The sequence below is a fragment of the Panthera pardus genome, unplaced genomic scaffold (assembly GCF_024362965.1).
Source record: "Panthera pardus isolate Hobbes unplaced genomic scaffold, ASM2436296v1 HiC_scaffold_20, whole genome shotgun sequence".
NCBI lineage: Eukaryota > Metazoa > Chordata > Mammalia > Carnivora > Felidae > Panthera > Panthera pardus.
Window position 1 is genome coordinate 68,147,225 of NW_026526766.1, and position 27,934 is coordinate 68,175,158.

The 27,934-nt window shown below is 46.1% G+C and overlaps 1 protein-coding gene, 1 long non-coding RNA gene and 1 other non-coding gene across 4 annotated transcripts; 1 reads left to right on the forward strand and 2 right to left on the reverse strand.

Moving 5' to 3' along the window:
- The first annotated feature begins 289 nt into the window (after positions 1–289).
- On the forward strand, positions 290–9,375 carry LOC109270013 (uncharacterized). The gene is made up of 3 exons (XR_002081376.2): positions 290–460; positions 6,832–6,921; positions 9,017–9,375. It is a non-coding gene; the product is annotated as an uncharacterized LOC109270013 (long non-coding RNA).
- Positions 5,983–6,089, reverse strand: LOC128778704 (U6 spliceosomal RNA). Its single transcript, XR_008424434.1, has one exon. It is a non-coding gene; the product is annotated as a U6 spliceosomal RNA (small nuclear RNA).
- Positions 9,376–12,707: 3,332 nt separating the features above from the next.
- Positions 12,708–17,863, reverse strand: KLF4 (KLF transcription factor 4). Of its 2 annotated transcripts, XM_019454278.2 has the most exons (5): positions 17,390–17,860; positions 17,152–17,272; positions 15,490–16,480; positions 15,226–15,390; positions 12,708–13,784 (listed from the first exon to the last, which is right to left on the reverse strand). In XM_019454278.2, exons 1-5 carry the CDS (start codon positions 17,392–17,394, stop codon positions 13,609–13,611), a joined length of 1,458 nt encoding a protein of 485 aa, XP_019309823.1. In that variant the 5' UTR covers positions 17,395–17,860; the 3' UTR covers positions 12,708–13,608. The 2 variants fall into 2 exon arrangements, with proteins under 2 accessions (XP_019309823.1, XP_019309822.1); XM_019454277.2 differs by having other exon boundaries at positions 15,226–16,480; positions 17,390–17,863.
- Positions 17,864–27,934: the final 10,071 nt, after the last annotated feature.

Consider the following 27,934-nt stretch of genomic DNA (forward strand, 5'->3'; position numbering starts at 1 on the left):
CCTTAACAGGGGGTCAGCCTCTGCAGCGGCGGAGGGGCGCGGGTCTCCCACGCTGCGGCGGGGCGCGGGGAGCCGTCCTGCTCCCGGCCGTCCGGAGGGGGGCACTGCAGACCGCGCTCGCCTCTGCGCCCGCCTCTGGCTCCTGGCGCCCAGGGGCTCTGGCGACCGCGTGCGCCGTTCTGGCCCCCACCCCGCCTCCGCTACCCCCGGACCCCGAGTTCGGGCCAGCGCCACACGTGGGTGCCCCCTGCGCCCCGCCCTGCATGCGCTCATCGAGCACATCTCCACTTGGACACCGAAAGGCTCCAGGGACGGGGTCTTCCGGGGTGGACGTGGCGCTCCCGGCACTGGGCCCTGCGTGGCATCTGGGGATTTAGAGACGTCCGGCTCCCACCGGGCGGAGGAGGGGAAACCCCGGCAAAGAGCCGGGACTCCCGGAGGATCCCCTGCGTATTTGAATGTCGGTCCGCTGCTTCCCCACCCCACCCCACCCCGCCCACGCTGTCCCCTCCTCTCTTTTCTGTTCTGCGGAGTCCACACCCCATGCCGCCCGAGCACCGAATTCTGACTTTGAACCCTCACCAAAATCCCTGCAAAACAGCATCGCTGTCCCTGGGGAGAGGACCCCACCTTGGACCAACCAAAGTGAGGTCACGTTTTCTGAAGTTACTCCCAGGCGAGTTAGGAGGCATCATCCACTGACCTTGACCCTTCCCCGCGGTCACCTGGGACCCTGGCATTTAAGGTGGGCAGTTTAACGAGGTGATAACGAAGTGAAAATGGCCTGGTAGCCTCTTGAATTTGAAGCCGGATTGAGGCTTTCTTTAGAAAGGGAATTTTATGAATAGGTTACTCCCATGGAACTCTGTTACCAGTAATAACCCCTGAATGTTAATTGGTCATAATTACCTTGTTAAAAGTCTCCTAGACCCCTCCAAGTTCTAAGAGGACAAGGGAAAGAAAGTTTCTGAGATTTACAACTGAGAGGGAAACATCATATTACTTTCTGCATTAGGTTATACATTAGCATACTTGTTCAAGTGAATTTTCCGCTTTCAACTTTTTAATATCTTTCCAATTCCCAACCAGTCTCTGGAAATTTAAAAAGGGGCGGCAGGAGGATTGGTGATGTGTATGCCACAGATGGCGATGGAAAAGCTGCCCAGAACATGTTGACATTTTAAAAAAAGTTAACATCCCCCCACACTTTAAAACTATGATATTAGGAACAGAGTATAATGGCAAAAGTTACTCGTAGAACATCTGTTCCTTCCAATGGGAGGATTTCTTTCCTGCCAAGAATTTATGAATTTTATATAGGAGCTTGGGTCTGTTTGGGGAAGGGAGAAGGAAGCTGGCCAAAGCAGCCAGCCCCCTCCTCTGCCCGGAATGCAAGGATATTTTGCTCCTGACTTCTAGATGGTTCGTGGGGCTGCTGATGGGGCAAGACTCACCCTTCAGAAGGAGATGGCTGAGGAAAAATCTCAAATAACTGCCATGCCTGGTTTAAAGTACAAAGCAAGGTCAAGGCCATAGGACTTGAAGACAAGATTCCCCTTCCCAGGGGGCCTAATCCTTTTTAGAGGAGAAAGGAGAGCTTATAATTGGGATAACATGTAACCAGCTGGTATCAGTTCATTCCAAGTGTCCCTTTCATTTTCACATTGGCCAGATAGGAGGCCATTCATTCATCTCAAAAACTGAGTCAGTCCCTTCCTCTGCAGTCAATTGTCTTTTGCTTTTGGTCAATTGAGCCTGGTGACTGGAAATTTATCTTTCTAAAACCACCAGGGGGTTGCTCAGAAAAGACATCTAGGTGAATAGGACACTAAATGGATTAGCAGTTGAAACATTAATGAGTCTCTTTTGACTCAAAGCAAGTTTATCTCAGTAGATTTCCAGTGGCCTCCTCTTCTGCAACTGAGAGAACCTTCTCTCCTGAGAAGGTACAGGTCCACCGTGGAGATCCACTTTTTACATTCCTAAGTAGGCCATTTTCACTTCTTGATCTTTAAGTGGGATGAATTTTTTTTTTCCTTTTCTACTCAGAGGATTTCAAATGAAACATAAAAAAGAGTCTAATCCATTTAAGTATCAAGAATCCAAATTGTTCCTCTTTGACAGTGAGAGAGGAGAAAACCACCAAACACGAAGAGTTTAGCACACTTATTCAAGTCAACAGATATTTATTAAACACCTACAACATGCCAGGCATTTTCTTAGAAATTGTCCCGCCCCTCATTCTAGAAGCCAGCTAGACAATAAATGGCTCCAGCATATGTTACATCTCAAGTAATGATAAGGGCCATGAAAAAAAAAATCAAATATGTGAAAGAAATACAGAATAACAGGGGCAGGGTGGGATGGCTTTTAGTATGGTCAGAGAACACTGCTCCAAGGAACTGACGTTGGAGTGGTCCTTCTAGAATTTTCTCAGTGGAGATGTACCTCCAAACACATAAGCATAGGTCTATTTTACCAAGCTGGAACCCACTATATAGCTTTTCTCCCTGTCTCGTTGACTTCTGAGCATTCTTCTCTGTGTGTAGAATAATATATGGCTCAAGGACATGGGAGCCGGTAGAATCAGGTTTAAATCCCAGTTTCACCGTTCAGTCATTTGATTGTAAGCTCTCTTTGCCTCAGTTTCCTCAACCTTAACACGAGGAGACTAATACTGCCTACCTCATAGGGTTCTTGTGGGAACTACAGGAGAAAAATGCGTGTCAAATGCTGAGTGTGGAAACAGCATGTAGTAAAGCTCAATAAATGTTAGCTCTTCTTACTGTTTACCAGATAATCTAAATGGAGGGTGGTAGTCTGTTCTGAGGACTTATTAGGACCTACTTAACCACTGCCCTACTGTTGGACACAAAGAGTTGAACACAAACCAAACTCAGATGATGTGAAAGGAAGGAGAAACATAAGACAGTAACCACACAAAATCCAAATGGAGAAAATGCCAAATCAACACGTTTTCTAAGAGAGACTCCCTTCTGACATCCTTGATGCTGAACCACATCCACACATTAAAAACCTGTCCATTTTGCCACCTATGCCTAGGTTAGGGCGCCCCTGGGCCTTATCTGTTAATTTATGGTCAATATATGGCCTCCTGTGCAGCCTGAGAATGAGGGCCTGGAAAATCAGGCTGGAATGAGGTTCCACAGTGACATAACTGTGGGGTACTTAGGCCTCAGCTGCCTCATGTGTGCAAAGGAACCTTCAGGTGACATGTTCTTTGGAACTCCTTCCTTCCAGCTGTCATTTGCTTGTTCCTTGAGTACTAACTAGCTCCCAGACTGTGCTCCTGTGTTCTGAAGAGACTTCCCTGCTTCCGAGATCTGAAATGGCCCTCTGAGTCATTTGTTCAAGCCCTGTGGCACATACTCAGATCTATTTTAGGTTGAGATCCTGTTTAGGGGAAAAGGGATTATCTTTAGATATTGGGAGCATCAGGAGAATGTCGGCAGAGCACTTTGGAAGATGGCGGAGAGGGAGTGTCTCCCATGGGCCGAGGCTGAGATCTTGGGCTCAGAGCACAGCGCACCTCTTTCGGCTACTTCAGCTAACTTCCGCATCGCTGTTCTCCACTGAAGGGGGCCTCAGAATGTGTGATCTTCAGCAACGGAGACTTTCTTGGGCTTACCTCTGGCCCAACTATCGAGAGGGCTGCTGCTCTTTATTCTACTTAATTACACGTAAAAGTGCTTTGGAATCAGTGAATGAAATATTTGAGAAAAGCAATGGCTTATTTACTCTTGCTGATCCTAGAGAGGCCTTGGGGTGCTGTGATGCAGAAACAGATTGTCCTTTCTTGAGTCATTTTCCAAACTGGATCATAGAGGAATGTGGTGTATTTTTAATAGAATGACAGATAAGATTACTTGTTTCTATTAGCGAGAGGGATGGGTTAGGTCAATTTTGTCCACACAGCTTCCTGTGCACCAAACACATCCCCTGTTTAGATTAAAAAATAAGCACATTCCAAGGAGGTGAAGAGCAGATAATCCTCCAAATGAAATTAGCTTTACTTTATCTGTGAGGCGGTTGTGACATGACAGAAAGAGCCTGGGGTTAGGAGCCGGGTAGACTCGGGTTCTGATCATTAGGGAGGGTATGACCTTGGGCAAGTCACTTGACTCTTCTGGGCCTCGGTCTTCTCCACTACAAAATGGGTATAATAACAAACTCTTAAACACCTAGTAAAATTCTGGACACATCGTAGGTGCTCAATGAATGTGAGTGTTTTCCATCCACTTCCAGCCCATTCAACCGACAACTCCAAATCCAGGTACCAGGCACATTCATCCCGACACACAAGACATGTTTTCCTGTGGTCAGTGATGATAGAGAAGCTAGAAACCGAAGGCAACAGACAAACAAATAAATCACGCGTTTTAAACTCACAATCTAAGAAATTGTGCCTCCTCACGAAGTTTCTATTCTCGGCCTTATGTTGCCAATCTGGGAATATTGTCAAAGCAAATATTAGTTAAAAGTTGTTGACCAAGGGACAGGTAGTTAAATATTGTGTACAGCCGAGGGTATTGTTATCACAAACCTGAAATAATTTTTCTCAAACCTTTATGTTTAAAGGGAGATGTTGGACAAAAGTATTCGAATGTGTCCTGAGGTGGTCGGTCGGAGGATTTCTTTTCTTGCCAGTTTCTTTTGTAGACCCAGTGTCTGTTTTTAAACAAAGTGCCCATGCATTCCGATTAAGGAAATAAATGAAATGTGTGTGTACCCAAACCTAGGAGCTATTTGTCAGTTCCTAAAGAGATGACTGGATCGGTATTGCTGGAGCCTAAGTAGACTCCACCATTCACGGAGAAAATCAATCTATCACATTCCCCTTAATCAGTGCAAACATTCGGCCGAGCAGTTTTATCAATTTTTTAACATACCGTATTGATTGTATATCAGGAGGAGAAACTGAAAATAAAGAACGCTAAACCTGGAAGAGGTCATGCATTTCCAAATGCAAATTGAGATCCAAACATTAAACAATAGGGATCTTCTAATCCTTTTACAAAGGCCCAAATTGCAAATCAGACTCCCAAGCCAGAGTGGCTTTGCCTAACAAAGTCTTTAATGCAAAGAATCCCTTAGGCAAAGCCTCCTCTGTTTCTACAAGCTTTGGCACCAAAAGAGCCTTACGAAGTCAGTTATGCTCCCTAGCTATGAAGTTAATTGTGCCTGAAACAAAGTCAGGTTGTCCTCCTGGTCTAGATATGCAATCTCCAAACCATAGAAAGGTGTCTTGGATCGCAGATTAAGTTCCATTTTGCCTGAATCATTAATTCCAGCAGAAGTTTGAAATATTTTGTTGAATAAGGTTGAAACCTTCGTGCCAAACCAGAATAACACGTTTTAACATGCTTTAGCATGCACCTGATCAACAAGTTGGATGTATCTAAAATAATAAGCAGTCAAGAAAATTGTAGGGGAAAAAATGGTATATGTTGCTGTAGTTAACGTGGTTGAGTCTGTCAAAGAACTATACAATCACTTTCTAAGAGAGGCAAACAATTTCTACTGGCTAGATTGCTGATTTTCATTTAAGTTACACTTTATACCCCTCGTGGAGCCATTGTACCAGGAAAAAATAGCTGCAGACGTGCGTATTTATGTATTCTTCTTGACCTTTGTTTCCCCTACCCTTTGCACAGTGGCTGGTAAAGTAGGTCTTTGAGCGGATTATATATGTTTGAATGGAATTGCATGGGAAGAGAAAGAAGCAGAACGAAGCCTGAATTATATTTTATATTAACACTCTTATGGAATGGCTCCTATGTTCTCCAAAGAAGGGAACAGTGGTGAGTGTTATAGTGCCTGTTTTAGCTGGCTGGTAGCAGAACACCAAAAGAAGCACTGTAGAGAACAGTAAAATGCTTTTTTGGACATCAGCTGACAGGATGTTACATTGAATTTAGAACTGTCCTGTTTTTTATTCCCTATTTTTTTTTTTTTTTTTTTTTGTATATGGAACGCTTCATGAATTTGCGTGCCATCCTTAGGCATAAGCCGTGCTAGTCTCCCCTGTATTGTTCCAATTTTAGTATATGTGCTGCCAAAGTGAGCACTAGCACCTTCCTTTTAAAATCATCCTTTTGGGGGTACCTGGGTGGCTCAGTTGGTTGAGCGTCTGACTCTTCATTTTGGCTCAGGTCATGACCCCAGGGTCTTGGGATCCAGCCAGAGTTGGGCTCTATGCTGAACACAGAGCCTCTTAAGATTCTCTCTCTTCCTCTGCCTCTCTCCCCCGATCACACTTTCTCTCTCTCTCTCTCTCTCTCTCTCTCTCGCTCTTAAAAAAAACGAATAAAGAGGAGAGAATAAAAAAATAACTAAAACCATCCTTTTTGTTGTTTAAATTCTTTATTCCCCTCTAAATTTCCCTTGGGTTCTCAGGATACAGCAGTCAGCTGCTGGCCTGCTGAATGAGCTCAAGGCGCTGGTTGGTGTTCTGATCCAGACTTGACGTGACCTTGGGCAAGCCCAGTCTTTTAGGTGGGCCTCCATTTTCTCCTTGAGTTAGATGGTCTTGAAGATACTTTCCTGCTCAGAAAGTCTGTGTAATTTTTATTTATTTATTTGTTTATTTATTTACAAAGCTTATGTAGTATTTATTTATTTATTTACAACGTCTATGTATATTTCCTTCCTTCCTTCCTTCCTTCCTTCCTTCCTTCCTTCCTTCCTCACGGACAGGGTCTATGTAATTTCACAGCTTTAGAACTTGCAGTCTGTTCCCCATTCCTCTGTGAAGCACTAACAGGGGCTCAAAGGCAGGGGGATTTGTTAACTTCATGCACTGTTTTCTAGATTCAGCTCATTTGGACATGTTCAGAAGTCAGAAAACTACTGTCATGCAAGCAGCTAGGAGAGTTTCAAACTTGAAGAACCGCAAAGCAGGTGGGTGGTGACTTCACAGCCACGGATGGATGGATGAGCCTTCCTCATTCGGGCAAACTGGCTCACCCAGGATCCTACAGCGTAAAGTGCCTTCGTTAGCTTTTAAAGTGTGATTTTTTTTTTTAAACTTCATTGTCATCTGTATACAGGACACTTATAATTTTGCCCTTGTAAAGAGGCACAATGGATTATCCAAGGATAAGGATAAAATAGTGTCTTTTTTGGGCCTTTTTCCAAATTCTGACTTCCTGAAGGCCATGCCCAGTGGTCCCCTAACTGCTTCCTGTGGGTCACCTGCCATCCATCTGCCTCCCCCAATACACAGCAAACCCTCCAAATGAACAAAATTCTTTCTAGAATCAATGCAGAGAATCCCCTGGCAAGAAAGCATCCTCTGAAAAGAGATGCTAGGATTTGGGGGTAACTATTCAATAAGTAATTAACTTTACTCCATTAAATGCAGTAACTGTGGGTATTCAAGGGCAAATAAGGGAAGCTTCCAGTGCCTTCCAGGGACTCGTGTCTGTTGGAGGAGCCAGACCCACAAAACCTTGTAGCATGTGAGGATAAGAGTTTGATGAAAGATCTAGATTGACTGAAACGTGGGAGACTTTTAATAAAAACTGGGCTTCGAAGGATATATAGGAGCTTGTCAGGGGAATGTGGGTTTTTCCAGAAGCTGGAGAGACCCACATCTCTAAGCAAAGGTTCAGAGGCTGAAATAGGCATGATGCATTGAGGGTCAAGAGTAGTTTAGCATGGCTGGTACAATTAAGGATGATTGGATATTTAAGGAGAAAATACTGGATGCTAGGTGGGAGCTACCGTTGAAGGACTGACCATGTTAAATATTTATCTACTAGGCACTGGGGACCATGGGAAGTTAATGAGTAGGGGAGGGGCTTGACCAGATCTGTTTGATCAGGAGAGCTGTGTGTTGGGCCAGAGCTGGGGATAAAAACAGGAGCTTTTTCTTCCACCTCGAACTGAAAGTGTGGATACGCTCATGGCATAGTGACCAGCTCAAAAAACATCTATGGGAAACTCGGGCTTCCCTGTCGGTCTACCTTTAAATAGCACTTCGGTTGGGAGACAGAACTTGGGGGGCTTTTGACTTTTTACTGGCTTTGTTGGAAGGACCTGGATATTAGCAAATCCTTCTGAATTTGGTGTGTATCCATTTTGCATGTGACCTTCCCTGCCCAGCAGACTGAAGACAGAAGTCTTAGGAGAAAAATGCTTTGAATGAATGAAAAAAAAACCCAAACGCTAACTTGTAAAGGGAAACTGAGTTTCCCGTTCCATAAAATGGGGATGGAGAGGGAGATCCCACCCCTGTCTTCATTGTGAGGATCTGTTACAGTAATGGAGAGTGTAAATGCTTCATAGATCTCATGGCTTTGTGCGGAAGTGAGGTGTTACTATACACCAGCAAAAAGTGACCGGATCAGAGAAGAGGCACTCTTGTGCTTACTGAAAAAATCCCATCTATCATGCCTAAGAGACTCTGCTTTGTGGTTTACATTGATTCACTAATCTCTCTAGCTTTCAGCGAGTGTATCTAGAGTTCTTTCAGTATCTCTGTAAAGTTATTTTTGCCAATTTTAGCTTTTAAGTGGGTATGCAGATACAGCATCTGAGTGTTGTGTTGATATGGCCACCGTTCAGTAACATGTTGATCCAATGCCAGTCAGTACATATTCAAATATTATAGGTGACATAGGTATTATAATCCCCCTCAACGCCCCCTGGCCTGGACAGGTTTGCCTGTTTGATTTTATATCATTGCCAAACCTCTACCTGAGGCTTCATTTGTCTACCTACCTACTACCTACCTACCTGCCTATGTCTCCATAAAGAGCTATTTCTCCTGTCTCTTGCTTTGTTTAGATGATATCATGTACTGTGGACATGAAAAGAAACATAAAAGGATGACAAATGGTCCTCATACTTTAGGGTACCATTATAATTATTGTGTTGTATCAGTGGAAAATGCTCTGCTAGGTATAATCAGATGTCAAAAGGATCCTGGAAATGTGTATTTCCTTTTTGTTCTGAAATTGTGTTTATATTTATTTCCTCCTTCTCCTTTAAGAACAAGTGGAGAAGGACTTGGGAGGGCAGGTTGCAACATGCTGACTCCTCTCGGTGCCGGTGCCGGAGAAGACCGGAGCGATTGGAAAAAGTATTACATCAATGGTATTATGGAAAACACTTAAAAAGGTGGACTCCTAGGGGTGCCTGGGTGCCTCAGTCGGTTAAGCGTCCGACTTCTGTTCAGGTCATGATATCATGGTTTGTGGGTTCGAGCCCTGCATCGGGCTCTGTGCTGACGGCTTGGAGCCTGGAGCCTGCTTTGGATTCTGTGTCTCACTCTCTCTGCCCCTCCCTTGCTCATGGTCTGTTTCTCTCTCTGTCTCAAAAATAAACAAACATTAAAAAAAAAAATTAAAACAAAAAAAAAAGGTGGACTCCCAGTGTATGTGATTCCAGAGAAGCAGTTTAATTGATGCTCCAACCCTGTGCACCCTCCTCCTGCCCGACTAAGCTAACTGGCTCTGGTAGCCTAGATATCAGCCTGCAAGATTTTCTGTGTTTAGGCTAACATGACAGCAGTTGGTTTCTTCTGTGTTTTGACTGCAACCCGGGCATTGAAATTCTTAGGTACCTTCATTAGGATTTAAGAATTTATTAGTTTTTCAGAAGATGGTAAGAAATTTACTCAAGATTTACTTTTTTGTTTTAAGGTAAAGGCTTCCTAAGCTTGTTTGTCTCCAACTTTCATTTTAGTTTCACTTAATAGGAGAAAACCTTCTTTTCATACAGCATTCTGATTGTGAACAGTCGCTCCTTTGCATTTTCACAAGTAGAAAACTCCGGGATATGTTCCACAGCATTCATTATGTAGAGCGTTCTTGGTGGTTTTATGTGAAATATTATTGAATGGCTCTGCATGTGAACAATGAATGATAATTTCATAAATGAACTTTAGGAAGCAGACGTGGCTTCAGTTTAGCACTGTAAAAACATGTCACTATACTCTAGAAGGTGCTAAGAAAATATGAAGAAATGAAACACATAAAATAAAATACATGATAACACGATAGAAGAATGGAATACATAAGCTAAAAAGGTGGAGGACTGGATGTGTGTGTGCTGGTGTGCTGAACAGAGCTTCAGAAGCCAGAACATACAATAGAACAGGTGGCTGACATAGGCTGCTGAATTTAGATACTGCCATATATCAAAATACGACAGGCACCATCACTGCTTGTTTTAAATATTTTCCCTGTGGACTTGCTTCCTTGGCATAAGGACCACCTCCCATGGTCTTTCTTATATGTAAACTTATATGTAAGAAAGGTTAATCTTCAAATATGAAATAACATCGCGTGTTTCTAAAAATTAGAACAGTTTTTGAATGGAAGAAAATTCTTCCCCCGACCATTCTACATGAGATGGTGAAGTTCCTGTTTAACAAACCGAAACAGAATTAATTGTAGGCACTAAGCAGGTTTTCAGGTAGGAAGACTATTTTGCTGGAAAAGACATTTTGCTGGGCGAGAGATAGACTGAAGAAATCTGTTGATGTGTAGGAAACACTACTGTTTATCTTGTGTGTGTGTGTGTATGTGTGTGTGTTGTGTGCACAAGTTAAAATCTAGGACATATAAAATTAAATATCATAGGGAAAAGGTAATAAGTAGGCATCTCGAATGTTAGGTGCTGTTTATTATACAGTGTAAACGGCTCCATAATGCAGTAATGACAGGACATCTCAGCACTCAGAACGGGATAGGAACGAGAGTAGTTTTAGCTATTTACTCATGTTGAGAAGTTTTGCCCTGTGACATTTTTGGGAAATCTTCCTTATTTGCTGTTGATACTGAAACTTTTTCAGATTAGAAAAAGTTCATGCAAGTGACGTTTCCCTACATCAGAAAATTTTTAGTGTGCTCGGCTATTTTGAGACGTTTCTTTTGAGGTAATAGGCACTTAGCAAACACGAAGATGTTATCAGCCATTCAGTAAATACTTTTCATACACAACCGCGTGCCAGAAGTCTCTGTATGAGAGAAAGGTGGATTACAAGAGCAACCACCACAATGTAACACACAAGAAAAGGCTTCTTGTTTAAATAGCTTTAACTGATCTTTCAAAAATAAAAGCCTAGGGGCACCTGGGTGGCTCAGTCAGTTGGGCCTCTGACTTCGGCTCAGGTCATGATCTCACAGTTTGTGAGTTCGAGCCCCGTGTCGGACTCTGTGCTGACAGCTGGGAACCTGCATCAGATTGTGTCTCCCTCTCTCTGCCACTCCTCTCTCTCTCTCTTTCTCTCTCTCTCAAAAATAAATAAACATTAAAACTTTTAAAAATAATAAAAAATAAAAATAAAAGCCTAAATATTTGCACCTGCATTCTTAAAAAGTTAAATAGATACATATTTGGAAACTAGAAAATCTACATGGAGAAAACCATCATGGATATTTTCGCATTTCCTTCCAGGCCTTCCTCTTAAACTTTGTTGCTTCTCTCTCTCCTTCAATGCACACACACAAACTTATGCAACTGGAATCATAGTGTTTATAGTCTTAGATCCTGCTTTTTCCACTTAACATACCATGAGCATTTTTCCATGTCATTAAATATGCTTTGAATATGTTCTTGGCCACATAAAATTCCATCCTAGTGATGCACCTGTTTTCTTTTAAGCTAAGACACATGCCATGTTTTCCAGTCATGCTGGACTCCCAAAAGCCAAGGAAAATACTTTGTGTTGATCCACCATCAGGCTCTTATGAATTTGTTTTCTTCTATTTATAAGATGCACCCACACTTCTGGACACTACGTACAATGGAGAGTTAATAAGCAGTCTAAAGATGCCAGGGAGCTTGTCTGCTTGGGTCACCCTGCATCACCATTACAAATGTACGAAGTGTCAACAAGAGTCACAAATGCTCTTTCCAATTTGTGACTGCCACAAATGAAGTTCAAACCTTGCGTGCCCGCCTCAAAAAAGCATCAGTGCCCTTTTAAAGTTGAGTAATTTCGGAAATATGCTCCAAGCTTACAAAAACACCACTTAAAAAAGTTTTGCTCTACACTTAGTTTTGCGAAAGTATGTTTTAATTAACTCTTAGTTCAGTCTGCTGAATCTACAGAGGACTGATGGAGTGTTAAAACTTTCCGCCAGAAAATTTGGTACTAACCTCTTTAGGACTCGAACTAGAATGTATCTGTAACACCCACTAAGCATAAATGAACCCTTTAATCCTCAGGAGGGCACTGTGGAACTATGTTCTTAGGGTTTCTCCGCTGTAGGAAGGTTTCTTTTGTTCCTCAAATTGTTCTGAGGGCAAGGCCGGGCCTCTGAGAAAGATTTTTATATTTTCATTTAATTTTAAAGAGAAACCATAAGGACCTTTTAAAATATGAAACTGGAATGTATGTATTTTATGAATACTTTCCTATTAAACTGAGCATATTGAAGAATAATTGAGCCGGTTTGTACCTGGAAATTCATATTCAGGTAAGGAAATTGCATTCATGTACTTTTCCGTACATTTGGAAAGAGCCACCCAAACCAGGTTTAATTCTATGATCTCCAATATTCAGCTTTAAGCCTTAGACTTTGATAGTACTTACTGTAAACCCAGCCTTAGAAGTGTCTTCTTTTAATCTCTGTGGAGGTAAAGTTTGGCCTTTTCACCTGCCCTCCCGACTGTGTTTAAACTGAAATTCCTGTAACATGCTTTTCCAGGGGAAAAACAAAACAAAAACGGTGTTCAGATAAAATATTATAGGTTTATTTAAAACTTAATTCTCACCTTGAGTATGCAAAATACAAACTCCACAAAATGTTCATTTTTTTTTACTTTGTAGTTTACAAATATACAAAATAGAAGTTTGCTTAAATTTATATTACATATTTATTAAGGCAAGGAACTATATAGAAAAAAACATTTGTTCTGCTTAAGGCATACTTGGGAATAAACCATTGTACAAATTATTGCACATCTGAAACCACAGTGCATAACAGACTGTCTGCATAAAAATGTTAAAGTAAACCAGGTGTATTTACCTGACTTAGGTCATAAATGTAGATCGGAAGACAAAAATAGATTTTCCTTGTCAACGTATGCAGCAGTTTGAGAACTTTGGCTTCCTCATTTGGTACCTTTAGAACCAAGACTCACCAAGCACCATCGTTTAGGTTATTAAAACACATTTTCTGTACCTGAATTTCTTCCTCCTCTTCTAGTATCATAATAATGGCTTTTAGAAGGCAAAGAGAATACAAGGTGATCTTTACACTTATATTGCATCGAACACAATTCAAGGGAATTCTGGTCTTCCCTCCCCCCAACTCATGGATCTAATTTATACCCTGATATCCACACCTTCCAGTCACCCCCTTGGTGTTTTGTAAGTCCAGGAATATTCAAGTTGGACTGAGAATTGGAATGATAGAAGATCCAGTCACAGACCCCATCTGTTCTTTGATTTGTCTTCTGGTTTCCTCGTGTCTCCTGATTATCCATTCACAAGTTGGCTTGTTGGGAACTTGACCATGATTGTAGTGCTCTCCGGCTGGGTTCCTCCCCTCCCCGGGGAAGACAGTGTGAAAAGTAAAAAATACTGAATTCTCTTCTTGGCAGTGTGGGTCACAGCCACTGTCTTGGGATTTAAAAGTGCCTCTTCATGTGTAAGGCGAGGTGGTCCGACCTGGAGAAGGCCCGGTCGCACTTCTGGCACTGAAAGGGGCGGTGCCCGGTGTGTTTCCGGTAATGCCTGGTCAGTTCGTCAGAGCGGGCAAATTTCCACCCGCAGCCATCCCAGTCACAGTGGTAAGGCTTCTCACCTGCCAGAGGAAAAGAAACCCGTTGAAGCCATTGCTACATCATGCAGAATTGGCCGCTTTAAAAACCGGAGGCCAAATGTTAAACCGACTCCCCAAGCACCCTACTCTGAAAGAAGCCAGGAATGTTTTTAGACCACTTCAAGGCCATGCTAAATTTCAGATCACAAATAGGAATATTAAGCTTCTAAGTATTCCTTTCGGTTTTTTTCTGGTGTGTGTGTGGGGGGGGGGGGTGGGGTGAGGAACAGACATTTAAGTAATGAAAATACACACATACAACATCAACCTACACTTCTACATTGCTAATGTTTTCATTCTTGACTCAAAGTACCATAGTGGTGGAAGTGAATTTGGAAATGAAATCTGCTGGTCTATCTCCCCTGCCCAAACCAAGCAATTAATATCCTGTCCCACTACAAATGCGTTCAAAGAGCCACAAGCGGCTACTTTTTCTGCTTCAGAATTTGTTATTTTTTAAGATTTTTTAACATTTAAATCCAACTTAACACATAGTGTGCATTTCTGTTCTTTTAATGACTACTACACCTAACTGACCTTATGTACCTGCGCTTACATGACATGGAATTTCCCTGCACTGACCATCTTAAACTACAATCTTAGTAATCATAACATTCAATTCTTGAAAGTTTCCGAAATAGAATTCTTGAAAGTTCTGAAAATAGAACTTACTTATGAAGAGTAGACCTAAAAATAGCAAAAGAGCGTAAATGTGGGGAGCGAACAACCAGTGAAAATTGTCTAGAAAATTAAAAACTAATAAGACCTATCATTTTTTTGCACTGCAGGTGTCATTTAGTTTTTCATTTTTTTTAACGTTTATTTTTGAGACAGTGCAAGTGGGGTAGCACCAGAGAGAGAGGGAGACACAGAATCCCAAGCAGGCTCCAGGCTCTGAGCTGACAGCACAGAGCCCAACACGGGGCTCAAACCCACGAACCGGGAGGGGAGATCATGACCTGAAGTCGGACGCTTAAGTGTCTGAGCCACCCAGGCGCCCTGATAATTTAGGGTGTTGTTTCTTTTAATCTCTACACTCAGTGTGGGGCCCGAACCCACAACCTCGAGATCAAGAGTTTCATGCACCAGCGACCGAGCCAGTCAGGCACCCCCAAAGTGTAATTTCTTGATTACAAGGGCAATGCTTTGCTCGGACTAGGAGAGGCCCACCTGCAGCCTGGAACCTCCCTCCTGCCTTTCAAAAGCCTAAGAGAACTGCACATTCAAGCACTGATACTATCCATCAAGCAAAAGGCTCTTGGGCAAAAAAGGAGGCGCCAGCTTGCTGTTCTCCCCTGTGATCCAAGAGATGGAGGAGATAGACTGTGCCTCACATCCCAAGGGAGGCCCTGAGAAGTGTCCACAGTTAGCCAGTGGGGCTGGACACCACCCTCCCTCCTTTCAGCAGCTTCTATTCTCCTACCTGTGTGGGTTCGCAGGTGTGCCTTGAGATGAGAACTCTTCGTGTAGGTTTTGCCGCAGCCCGCATAGTCACAAGTGTGAGTGGCTGTCCTTTTCCGCGGCCACGACCTTCTCCCCCTCTTTGGTTTCTGCTCCTCCGGCATGCAGGAACCAGGTGGCATGAGCTCTAGGGGTGAAGAAGGTGGGGTCAGCATCATCCCCTGAGCCCGGGAGGGCGGGCACTCGCAGGGCTCCCCAGCCCAAACTATGAATCCCCGGGACTGACCTTGGTAATGGAGCGGTGGCACCTGTGGCTGCATCTGGTCAGGCAAAAAGGGTGGGTAGTTGGGCCCAGGGTGGGGATGGAAACCCGGGGGGAGCGGTAGGGCAGGATGACAGTCCCTGCTGCTCAGCAGTTCCTCGGCACCCAGGGTCGGGGTAGTCCTGCTGGGGAGCTGCCGCCCCAGGGGGAAGTCGTGGGCTGGCGGCCGGTGGCCATTGCTGAGAGGGGGTCCAGTGCCCATGTGGGCCTCTAGGGGCCGACCGACGGTGCATGACGAGACCGCCTCCTGCTTGATCTTGGGGCACATGCGCGGTGGCCCGCCACTGTAGGGCGCCACTACGACCGGGTGGCTGCCGTCCGGACTGCCTTTGCTAACACTGATGACCGACGGGCTGCCGTACTCGCTGCCAGGGGCACTCAGCGACGCCTTCAACACAAACTTGCCCATCAGCCCGCCACCTGGCGGCTGCGGCTGCTGCGGCGGAATATACACTGGGTCCAATTCAGGCCGAAGGAGCTCAGCCACGAAGCCGCCCGAGGGGCTCACGTCGTTGATGTCCGCCAGGTTGAAGGGAGCTGTGGGAGGAGGCACAGACTCCCGGCCATAGAGGAGGCCGCCGCCCGTGCTGCCTGGCGCCACGCCCGGGTCGCCTCCAGCCCGGATCGGATAGCTGAAGCTGCAGGTGGAGGGCGCACTGGCAGGACCGCTGCTCGACGGCGAGGACGAGGATGAGGCTGATGCCGACGAGGACACGGTGGCGGCCACTGACTCCTGATGGGACAGTGAGTTGGAGAGGATAAAGTCCAGGTCCAGGAGATCGTTGAACTCCTCCGTCTCCCTCCGGGGTAGGAGAGCTGGGTTGTTGCCGCCGCAAGCCGCACCGACTCCGCCACTTTCCAGGTCGGTGGCCACGGTCGCCGCCGCCAGGTCGTAGGGGCGGCCGGGAAGCACGGGGGGAAGTCGCTTCATGTGGGAGAGCTCCTCCCGCCAGCGCTGCAGGAACAGGAGGGGAGAGAGACCGTCGGTGTTGGTCCCCTGCTGCTACACTACATACTGGCGGGCCGGCCACGCCGATACCGCCCAGGCACCGGGACTGGGCAGGCACCAAGCGCCCGGGGCCTCCGGGCGTTAGCGCGGCAATCTCGGCCCACCGCCGGGCCCGAGGAGAGGCGGTGCGTCGGTTTGGAAGATGTTATGTCGTGTCTGCCCGATTGCGTGTGAGCAAGCGCTGTGGCTCGGCAGCCCGGGTCCTGCCCCAGCCAGATCCCGGGGACGCTCCCGCCAACCCTGGAATTGGGGCACTGAAGATCTCCCTGTGCGCACCCGCCACGGGTACGCCTACGCGCCAAGCTCACTGGGGCCCAGCCAGTGTCTAGGGACACAGCCACCTCCCGCCGGTGGCCCTCGCGCCAGCTTTGCCGCCTGCGCGCTAGGGGACGTATGCGGACCTGGGGTGCGCCCCCGGCGGCTCCGCAGTGTAGGGACCACACGCATCTACAACTGAGCCAAGGACGCTGAAGCCATCCTAGGAAGACTGCGGGGCCGGTGCGGTGGCCTCTCCTTCCCTTCGCCGGGTGGTTCTCGGTGATCCCTGGGCTCCACCCGTCCCCACCCTACCCACAGAAGCCCACCGGACGATCCCGACCTTTCGGGGCAATACTCACGTTATTCGGGGCACCTGCTGGACGCAGTGTCTTCTCCCTTCCCGCCGGGCCGGACGCGAACGTGGAGAAGGACGGGAGTAGTGCGTCGCTGACAGCCATGTCAGACTCACCAGGTGGCTGCCTGAGGGCCGGGTGGGGCGCAGAGGCAGGAGTCAGGGGGGCCACTCGCGACCGCCGCTCGGGCGCGTCCCACCGGCCTCTGGCCTTCACCCCTCCCTGCGCCCCGCGCTGCACCTACCTCATTAATGTGGGGGCCCAGAAGGTCCTCGGGAGCCCGAAGCAGTGGGGGTACACTAGCCCCAAAGTCAACGAAGAGGGGGGGAAAAAAGGACTTAGAATCGAAGCAAAAACCAAAAACCCCAAATTGCCCGAGATCCTTCTTCTTTGGATTAAATATAAATGGGAGATGCCTTTTTAAAAAAGTTCCTTTGTATACAAAAGTTCTTAGAAAAGTTGTAAACTCCTAAAAAAAAGACAATCAGCAAGGCGAGTAAGTCCGGTAGCCGCGCTGCGCTCTCTTCGATTCAGCAGTGTCCTCCACCACTGTCGCAGTCGCCGCGGCTGTTGCCGTGGGCGCTGGGGCTGTGGCCGGGGTGGCGGGCGGGCGGTGCCGCCAGGTGAGACTGGCCGCGGTGGCGCGGATCTGCGGACTGGGCGGCGGCGCAGGGCGCGGAGTCCAGGGGGCTGCGCGGGGCGCGCGCGGCCATGGGCGCTGGCCGCGGGCGGGTGGGTGGCTGGGTGGGGGGCCGGAGGGGCGGGGAGGGGCACTTGGCGGCTCCCGGTGCCGCCGCCGCCCGCCACCGCCTCTGCTCCCCGCGCGCCCGCAGCCGCGCTCGCTCTCTCGGGCCGGGGAACTGCCGGCGGCCGGCGCGCGCTCCTTACTTAACTTCTCGGCTCCCGCCCTACCCCCGCCTCCTACCCGCCGTACGCCACAGCCGGCCGCCAGGCCCCGCCCCCTCCCTTTCTTCTCCCCTCCCTCCTGTGGCCCCCCCGCGAGTTGCCATGGCAGCTAAATAAACAAACTCGGCGCACGTGGGGGCGGGGGGGAAGGAGGGGCGCGGGCGGGGCCCGGCGGAGCAGTGACGCCAGCTCGGCAGCTGGCGGGCAGGAGCCGTGCTGACGCCGGCGGCGGCGGCGGCGTCGGCGGCGGCCCGGGCGCAGGGCGCTGGGCACCCGGCGCAAGTCAGGTCGCCGCGCGACTAGGGCAGTCCGCGTCGCCATGGTCCGCTCCCCGAGTTCGAAGCCCGTGGCCGAGGAGTCTGGTAGGGGCTGAGGGGTCGGTACAGCGCCCCCACCCCCGCTCCGGTCCGCGCTCGCCGCTCAGTCTGCGCGCTAGAGAAAAGCGCGATTATCCGCGTGACTCATCCAGCCCTCCGTCCCTTCCCTGCGCACGCAGCAGCCGGGCGCTGGTCCCGGAGCGCCAGTGCGGTCTCTTGGCCTGACCTCGCGAGGTTCCTCGCGGGCTTTCCTGCCGGTGGGGTGGGGTGGGGTGGGGATGGGGGTGGGAGGCGAGGGGAGGTGGGTACCCAGAACTATGGCGGGACTGGGAGCTTGGGAGGGCCGGGGTGGTGCTTCTCGCCTGGAAAAGGCTGAAAGAGGCCGCAGCGGGAAACGGGCGATAATGGTTTTGATATTTAAGGGAGCAAGGAAGGGAGTGAAAGGGCTCAAGACTTTGGGGGTGGGGGGTGGGCAGAGGGCCTGTGAAGCGCGGAGACACCTTTCAACCAGGGGATCTCAAAGCACTTTACAAGCCACGCACCCTCCTTTCCACTTTATGGATGAGCAAACTGAGTCATAAAGAGGTGAAATGGCGAGGTAAAGGTCAGACGGCAGCTCGCTCCCTTGGCTCAGGCTCCGAGCGGTCAAGCCCACCGAAAGGAACTTAGCTGGGAAAGTGGACACGTGCCAGGAAGTGGAGCGGTGCGGTGGGACCCCGTTCCCGAAAAGGGCACGAGGAGCTCGCGGCAGCCGTTCCTGCCCACCGGGAAAAGAAGAGGAAACGGCGATCGTTATTTCAGCCTTATAACTTTGCCTTCCCACCCCCACACTCCCCTAAGTTTGTGATCAGTAATTTTCCAGCCGGGAAATGTTTTCGCCCTCATCTCTGCAAACAGTGGCTTTTTTTTTTTTCTTCCCCAAACGTGAGTGTGGTGCTCGGTATCGCCTGCTGAACGTAGGCTTGCGAGGTGTTTGGTTTGGATTGAGCCGCGCAGAGCCGATCTCAACCCGCCCTCTCCACGGAGCCTCCTCACCAGTAAACGCTGTCGATCCCAGGAAAGACAAGGGGAGGAGGAGGACTGGGAAAAGTATCGAAGCCCCAGAACAGGGCAGAGTGTGCGCTCACTCTCACCCTCACCGAGCTCCAGTTGCCTCATATTTTAAGTCGTTGTCACCTGTTTGTTTGAGTTCTGCGATTCTGGTACCTATTAGGTTTCCAAAGAATATTTGTTATCCCTGATTTTTCCACTTCTTGCCGACCACAGAAGCATTCTTGGAATGCATCTCATCCGAATGAATCCACTCGGCCCTCTCTGCCAACGACAGGAATCCCTCTAGGTCCAGTGGGTTGGACGCATTTGAAGATGACTTCCATCCTTTGGCCAACTCCTGCAGCTGGGGAGAAGGGCATGCTTTGGCAGGGAAAGCCCGACCCTCCCGTGGCTTGGAAGGGTTCAATCTCACCCCATAGGAACAAGCCAGTTACTTTAACTTTGAAAACATTGCCCTTTTCAAACGGAGGAACCAAGAAAAGAAAACACCTGCTACCCCTCCCCCCACTCCTTTCCTTTGGATGGCAAACATTTCTTGGAATGCTAGAACTCCAGGATTGAATGGAAAAGTTACCCACTTTTCTATCAAGGCCTAGGTTTCTAAACCCTAATGAACTTAGATGAACCCTTGATCACATGTAAACATGTAAATCAAGGACTTGGAATTTCTAACTTAGGTAGCCGGTGCGGGAAGTTTTTTCTACTTTGCTCTCATTTATCTAAAGCAGTAACCTTTCCCCTTCAGCAAGAGCAGCTACCATAATGAAAAAACAATATGGCACAGGTGAACTGGAAACATACTATTATTACATCATATAATCAAGACAGGATTCTGAAACTCAGTTAAAAAGATGAACTTGTGGGGCACCTGGGTGGCTCAGTGGGTTAAGCCTCTGACTTCAGCTCAGGTCATGATCTCAGTTCGAAAGTTGGAGCCCGGGTCGGGCTCTGTGCTGACAGTTGAGAGCCTGGAGCCTGCTTCAGATTCTGTGTCTCCCTTTCTCTCTGCCCCTCCCCTGCTTGTTCTCTGTCTCTGTCTCTTTCAAAAATAAATAAACATTAAAAAACTTTTTTTGAATGAACTTATAGTTTCCAAACAGACTTCAGGAGGTTAGGTAAAGCCAGTGCCTCTTTGTGGCAGGCAACTATCTGGTTATTCCAATGATTGCATCATAAAGGGAAATCTCTGTATTTGCCATGGATTTCTAAAAGTGGTAAGGAACTCGGGGCGCCTGGGTGGCTCAGTCAGTTAAGCATCCCACTTCGGCTCAGGTCATGATCTCGAGGTTTGTGAGTTCAAGCTCTGTATTGGGCTCTGTGCTGACAGCTCTGAGCCTGGAGAGTGCTTTAGATTCTATGTCTCCCTCTCTCTCTGTCTCTCCCCTGCTTGTGCTGTGTCTCTGTCTCTCTTTCTCAAAAATAAACATTAAAATTTTTTTTTAAAAAGTGGTAAAGAACTTCCAAGTTTACACCTCATCTCCTTTCAAGGCAGGTGCCTGGTGTGGCAACAGGGTTATGACCCTCCCTCTTTTCAGAACAGGTAGGTCCAGAAGAGTTAAATCCCTGCCCTGTATAATTTATAAACATGAGGCTGAGTAAACCTTTGATGACTAAATTGCACTCTAAATAATAATAATAGAAGACACCCTTTAAAGAAGAATTACATACTTACTGGTGACTTTATTTCAGCAAACTGATATTACAAGTTTTGTGGTATGGAAGTTAATTATTAATGTCCTTGGAGTTATAAAATAGACTTTTTTTTTTTTTTTTTTCCAGCACAAACTGCATTCATTGGCAGAAGATGCAATGGAAACCATCAGTGTTAGGGGGTTGATGACCTGGAACTTTGACAGAGTGTGTGTGATAGATCGAAGAGGCTCAACATGTTTCAAATGAAGGACTCTGCACCTAGAAGTGAGCACCAGATCTGGGCAGATAGAGTTTCCCAGGGAGCCTGGCTGCACCCTGGCCTGCGGTGTCTGTAAAACTGCCACAAAACTCAGGAAAAGCTGCTTTTTCCGAAAGAGAAAGCAAGAGATGATTTTAAGTATCCAAATTGCTTTGAAATGAAGTCTGTACTGATAACTGAGAGAAGAGGGGCTTATAGGTTTCATGGAGTCGCAAAGGTTTTCGTAGCCTCCGCTTTCATCTGCTTGGAAACGCCAGCCTGTTTTTCACCTCGGTCGTGTGTGGAGGTTAAGAAAGTGGGCATTAGTGCTCAGTCTCCTGGGTTTGTGTTCTGACTCTGCTGCTCTTAGCCGGGCAGGTTATTTGACCTCACTTTGCCTGTTTCTTCTTTAAAGTGGGGATAGTCACGGTACCTACTTGTTAAATTGATGAGGATTACAAGTGGGATTATCCAGATAAGGTATTTATCATAGGCCTTGGGATTATGTATGATATGTCTGACCATCACCAGTATTTTCCAGGGCACCATAGGCTTCACGAGGACAAGAGCTCTTGCCTTCCTCACTGCTGTAACCCCAAGTCCTAGTACAGTGCCTGCCTGGTACACAGTAATCTCTGCGTTTGTTGAGTAAATGAATAATGTACTTCAGCAGGAAGGTGGTCTTTCCTTTTCAGCTCCCCATTGGAGGTGCATTAGTCCCGTTTTTTTGTCAAGAGCTTCAATCCACCCAGACCCTGACCCTAATTTTTCCTCCCTTGTTTGATCGTTTGCACCCGGCTTCCCAAGATAGAAACCTAGGTTCCCCTCAATTCTTCCCTTATTTTCTTGGGCCTGGGCATTTAGGCATCCACAGAGCTCAGCCATTTCCATTCCTAAGTGTCTCCACTACTTCTGCGAGAGTTGAGCTGCCTTGGCTCTTCTCATTTATAGCTTTTAGTTATTGCTGTGGCTTCCAAACTGTTGTGTTCCTCCTCCTCTTTCTCTGCCGCCTCCCCCATAGTCCCACTGGAATTTCCCTGCTAGATACGATCCACTTTTGCTCACAAATCACTTCTTAGCCTAACGGACGACACTCTTCCTACTATGACCCTTGAAAACTTTGCAGGATCATCTCTAGAGACTGACCCCACCCTCCCTAAGCTTTAACTGGATGTTCTCTCAAGTCTGAATACATGAGTGTGTGTGTGTGTGTGTGTGTTTCCATTGGCTAGTCGAAATACTTTTTCTCCCCTTGGATCCCTCATCTTCCTCAAGCTTCAGAGCCCCGTAGCCTGTTAATCCTCCTCATCAAGGCTAGTGCTCTTCCCTCTGAGCTCCAATAAAGCTGTGTGGTGACTGCTGTGGCATCTACCCAGTGGACTCTCTGATCTGGCTACTTGTTTGTAGCTCCTGTTCCACTGTGGCATCCTTTAGGACAAATGCCCAAGGAGTATGCATTTTAGGAAGAAGGGAGCAAAGTTGCTTTGGTAAGGCGACTCATCTGGAAGCCCTGCTCTTTCCTATCTTGTCAACAACATTTCTTCTGCTTCAGAGATCACTGGCTCGGTTCTCTGTTTTCCAATCCCTCTTTTCCCTCCACCGGCTTCTTTTCGTTCATTGAAAAGTGCTATGGGAGCTCCTGGGTGGCTCATTGGGTCAGCTCAGGTCCTGATCTCACCTTCGAGGGTTCGAGCCCCACATCAGGCTCTGTGCTGACAGCTCGGAGCCAGGAACCTGCTTCGGATTCTGTGTCTCCCTCTCTGTCTCTGCCCCTCCCCTGCTCACGGTCTGTCTCTGTGTCTCTCAAAAATAAAATAGAACATTAAAAGAAAAGAAAAAAGAAAAGTGCTATGAAGGAGACAGAAAATAAAGTCCTTCATAACTCTGCCCTCACAAAACAGACAAACAGTGAGAGAACAGCCCTGGCCAAGGCATTGTAATAAAACAAACTAGAAAACACAAACAAAAATAACCAAAAGCCAAACCAAAACCAAATGGAGAACGAATCACCTCTTTTCTGTAGCCAAATCCATTGCCTTTCAAAACCCGAACATTGGGTATTGAAGTTTTTAGAGCAGAGAATGAGTCACATTTAAAAATCAATTCTGAGAAACTGAAAATCTCTTTCATGAACCTTTAAGTTTGATCACTTAACTTACATTTGCAGCCCCCCAATTTTAAGTGACATACCTTCTTTAAGACATTTAAAAAAATTCTAAACTTTAAAGATGTTCAAAAAGAAATTCTAAACCTTAAAGATGTCTGAACTGCCAGCATTTGTTAAATTCGACTTTTCAGTGTTTTCATCTTGTTCTGAGATGTTAAGAAGATACAAAAATAAACCAAAAAAAATCCCCCTCTTTTTAGGTTGTTTCTGTTTAAGTACAGAGTAATATCTTTTAAGAGTAGGATACATAGTAGTAACATTTAACAAAAAAATTAGGGTCTAACATCTTTTACCATCTTCGACTAGCATGATTGTTTTTAAGGCCACAAGGAGAATCTTCTGATACCACGTGCATAAAATTAGCATTTAAAAGTAAAAGAACTAGCAAAACAAAAGCAAAACAAGGCAAATCAGCAGAAAAAAAAAAAAAAAACCTATTGCTGGAATTTTCTCCTTGACTTGGTCCACCAAATTTCCCTGGCTTGTTAAACTCTTTCCTGGGGAGAATTAGCATTGAAAGAAATAAGACATATTCTCAGATTCTATTTTCTTAATTTGAAAGCCTCAGTACTTCAGATCCTTAGCATAGGACAATGTTGTTTTTCTGAAGAAAACATGGTTCCATGGTTTAAATCAGAATGGAGGTAAAAATTTTGCATTATGGAAAGTGTAGGGATTTTGAGGGTTCACAAGTGAATGCTTCACACCCTGAGAAGTGCAAACAAGAAACAAACAATTCTGTGTTTAATTTTCTTTTCAGTTTGTGGGCCGGACAAGAGGATAGGTTATTTTTGCCAATTTGACATTATGTACTTTGAGCCAAGGAAATGATTTTTGAAAAAATAATAATAACAATGCATTTGATTACCCTGCGGTTGACTTTTTTTCCACAAACATTGTGTTTGTTAATCAATTTTAATGTACTGGCTAGTGGGGATAGTGCTAGGAAGATGGCCAGTGCCAATGCTAAAGAAAAAAAAAAAAGACCAAAATTAATTTCTGGCAGCACTAAATATCTCATTGTGCTTGATGCATTTTTCAAAGTCTGATAACTCAAATGTAGACACATGCTCTCATGTCAAGGGACGACCAGAAGCTTTTTTGAAAGAGGAAACCCTAGAATAGTTACCTAACCTTAGAGGAATTCCCAGCATTTTAATAGAGATTCAAGAAGGTAATCTATTCAGACTGCCTTCAGTCTATGTTGTCAGTTACTGATGAATTTTTCTGGTTGCTACATTTACCCAACAAAGCTCTCAGAGCCAAGTGTTTATGGGAAACACTGAACTGTTGAATTTCGATGTTCTGTGTTTCATTCAGCAAACTAGGCTTTCCATTAAAATAACAAGTCAATTGAGCTTCTTTAGGGACTAGCCACTATCTCTGGGTTATCTGGGTGCAGATTACAGTGTCATTATCTGAGTTGCATTCTCTGTGCCGCCTTCTTGCTGTAAGTCAGTGAAGGAGGGCAGAATTTACAGTGTGACGGGAGAGGAAGGAAGGGCTTGAATTGCAAGTGGGAAGTGAAGCTACTCTAGGAGAGATGGCTGGGGCTGCCACCCAAGAATTTGGATTCCAGGCCTCTTACTGCCCATGACCTTGGGCAAGTTGTGCCATGCAGCGACACTCTACTTTCCTTGTCTGTAAAAAGGGGCTATGAAAGTACCTGCCTCACAAAGCCGTTGGGAGGATTCAGTGAGATGTTGGTTGCAAAGGCTGTCGTGAATGTTTGTTTTTCCCCTCTGGCAGCAAAACCTGACACAGTTCTCCCAATTCGATGAACTTGAAATTGGTTCTGCGATACCTACCACTAGCAGATGATGCGGTATCTTGGTTTGAAAACTCAAGTGCTGGGGCGCCAGGCTGGCTCAGTGGGTGCAGCGGGCAACTCTTGACCTCAGGGTCGTGAGTTTGAGCCCCTCATTGGGCATAGAGATTACTTAAAAATAAAAAAGGAAACTAAAATGCTTTTTCATGGTTTCTTATTTCCCTCCAAATATTCCAGCATCACCACAGATGCAACAACTAAGGACCATCCTCACCTGAAATCTCACAAAGACGCTGTTTTGAGTAGGGCCATGTATAAATTAACACGAGTTCACATCATGTCTTACAATGGGCTCTTTTGCTCTTGTCGAATCTAGAAAGACAATGACTATTGACCCTTCATAAGCCAGTCAAGAGCTAGATTGGACAGAGGGAGTGTCAAGGTGAAGTTCGTAATTGATTGTAAGGTTGATAAGGTTGGCAAAAAAAATTTTTTTAATGTTTACTTATTTTTGAGAGAGAAGGCTAGCAAGCAGGGGAGGGGCAGAGAGGGAGAGAGAGGGAGAGAGAGAGAGAATCTCAGGCAGGCTCCCCATTGTCAGTGCAGAGCCCAATGTGAGGATCGATCTCACAAACTGTGACATCATGACCTGAGCTGAAAGCAAGAGCCAGATGCTTAACTGACTGCACCACCCAGGCACCCCCCGTGTTGGCAAAACTCTAACCTTGTTCCTGGAGGAGTACTAGAAAGATTTGCTGTGTTCTCCCTTCAAGGTTCGGAGGGAGTAGCCAATTTCAAATTAATAACATCATGACTATGAGACACTGTACCAAGTACTGTGCTGAGCCCTTTATATGCAGCAAGTCGTGTCCCTGTCAGACCACCCCTGTGATGTTGGTGATGCCACTGGTACCCAGGTCTGTAGGCTTGCAGGGGCGAGGACCCAGCCTGACTTACTCTAATTTTAGAACATAATGCAGCTTACTGGCATGTAATAGGTGCTCAGTACATATGTGCTTAATAAGTGAACCCCAGTTTTCAATTTTGAAAAGTGCCGTGTAGAGTGGTTCAATGACTGGAGATAGTCAGTGGTCTTAGAGCCCACACAGGGAGGGAGGTCTGTGACATTAGGACCCTGCATGCAGTCTGTCCCTTAGTCATCCTTGTTTGTTCCTGTCTTCAGCTGTGTGGAGCTTCCCTGAATCCAGAGTCCTCACTTCTCCAGAGAGTAAACCCCTAATCTTCTGCCCGAGTTGGGGGAAAAGCAGTTACCCCGTCACATGGGGTTAGGGAGGAATCTTAGGGCCTAACTGTTTGGATAGATGGAAGGATGGGTGGATGGATGGATTTTCCAACTGCTGCTTATTATATTGGCTTTCAGGCAATAAATCTGCTTTTATTCCCATATGCACTTTACTTTCTGAGCAACTTGGTGTCTCTGCTTCCTGAGCCTTCCAAGGTTCTTGTACCTTGAAATCAGTCTGCTTTATTTTCCACTTTCTCTGATCTAAATTTGTGGCCATTTGGCCATTTGCTTCTCAGTTCCCACTCTCTGTCCTGGTTGATTTTGTCTTTTCAATCCCTTTACTGTCTCTGAATGGGGTCTTGGAAAGAGTGTCAGAAAACATGTTTAATGCACCATGCTTAACCAAAAATCCCTTCCTCCTCTTATTATTTTACTTTTTAAAGTTACTTTTTTTTTCTAATTTCAAAAACGAATACTTCCTATTTTTTAAAAAAGTCAATAAATGTGTGTTTCAAGTAAAAAGGAATCCACATCCTACCAATCCAGATATGACTATGATTCCCAGTTTGGTGTATAAATTTTCAGAATTTTTATGTATATATAAAAATACTAAAATTTATTTTTCAAACATGGCTTATCATTTGCACACCGCTTTTTAAATTTGCTTTTATTTTCACTGAGCAATATACCATAGATATCTATTCATGTTAATACATAAATATACCTTACACTTTTAAACACATCATAGTTTTCCTGATATTGGTATTAATCAATCTGTTTTGATGGACATTTAGATCATTTCCACTTTTCACTATTACAAAACTCCTACGTGCCCCCTTAGATACACTCGCTTATTTCCTTAGGCTCAATTTAGAGAAATCGTTTCGTTAGGTTAACGTCATCAGATATCATCAAGTTGTTCCTCAAAAAATGTACATTCCCATCAGCAGTATATGTTCCCATCTGCAAAGTATCAGGGTACTGCTTCCTTACATGCTGTGCAGCACTGAGTGTTATCATCTTGTTCCTTTGCTACCCCTTTTAAATACTGGTATCGACGAATATCAGCTTTTGGGCTAGTCAACCTCTTTTGGAAGTTCGGGCCTCCTCCAGACTCTGACGGTTTGGAAATCGTAGTGTTAGAATGTAATCGGAGGCTTCCACTTTGCACATGTGGAAACAGAGGCCTGGGGATCAGAGGTGACTGGCCCATGCCACAACCCGGAACACGTGTCCTGACTCGCAGCCAAGTCCAAGTGTTCCCTGCATCAGACTGAACAGACACAGGAGCCCCATAACCTGCCCTTCCCTGAGCCCCCTGAAGCCAGAAGCATGCACCTCAGGAGAGGGATGAGAACAAGCACTTTCCACGCACCTTCTGAGAACCTTCCCCTGCCCCAGGTACTATGCTATGCCCACATAATCCCATTAGGTAGCTATT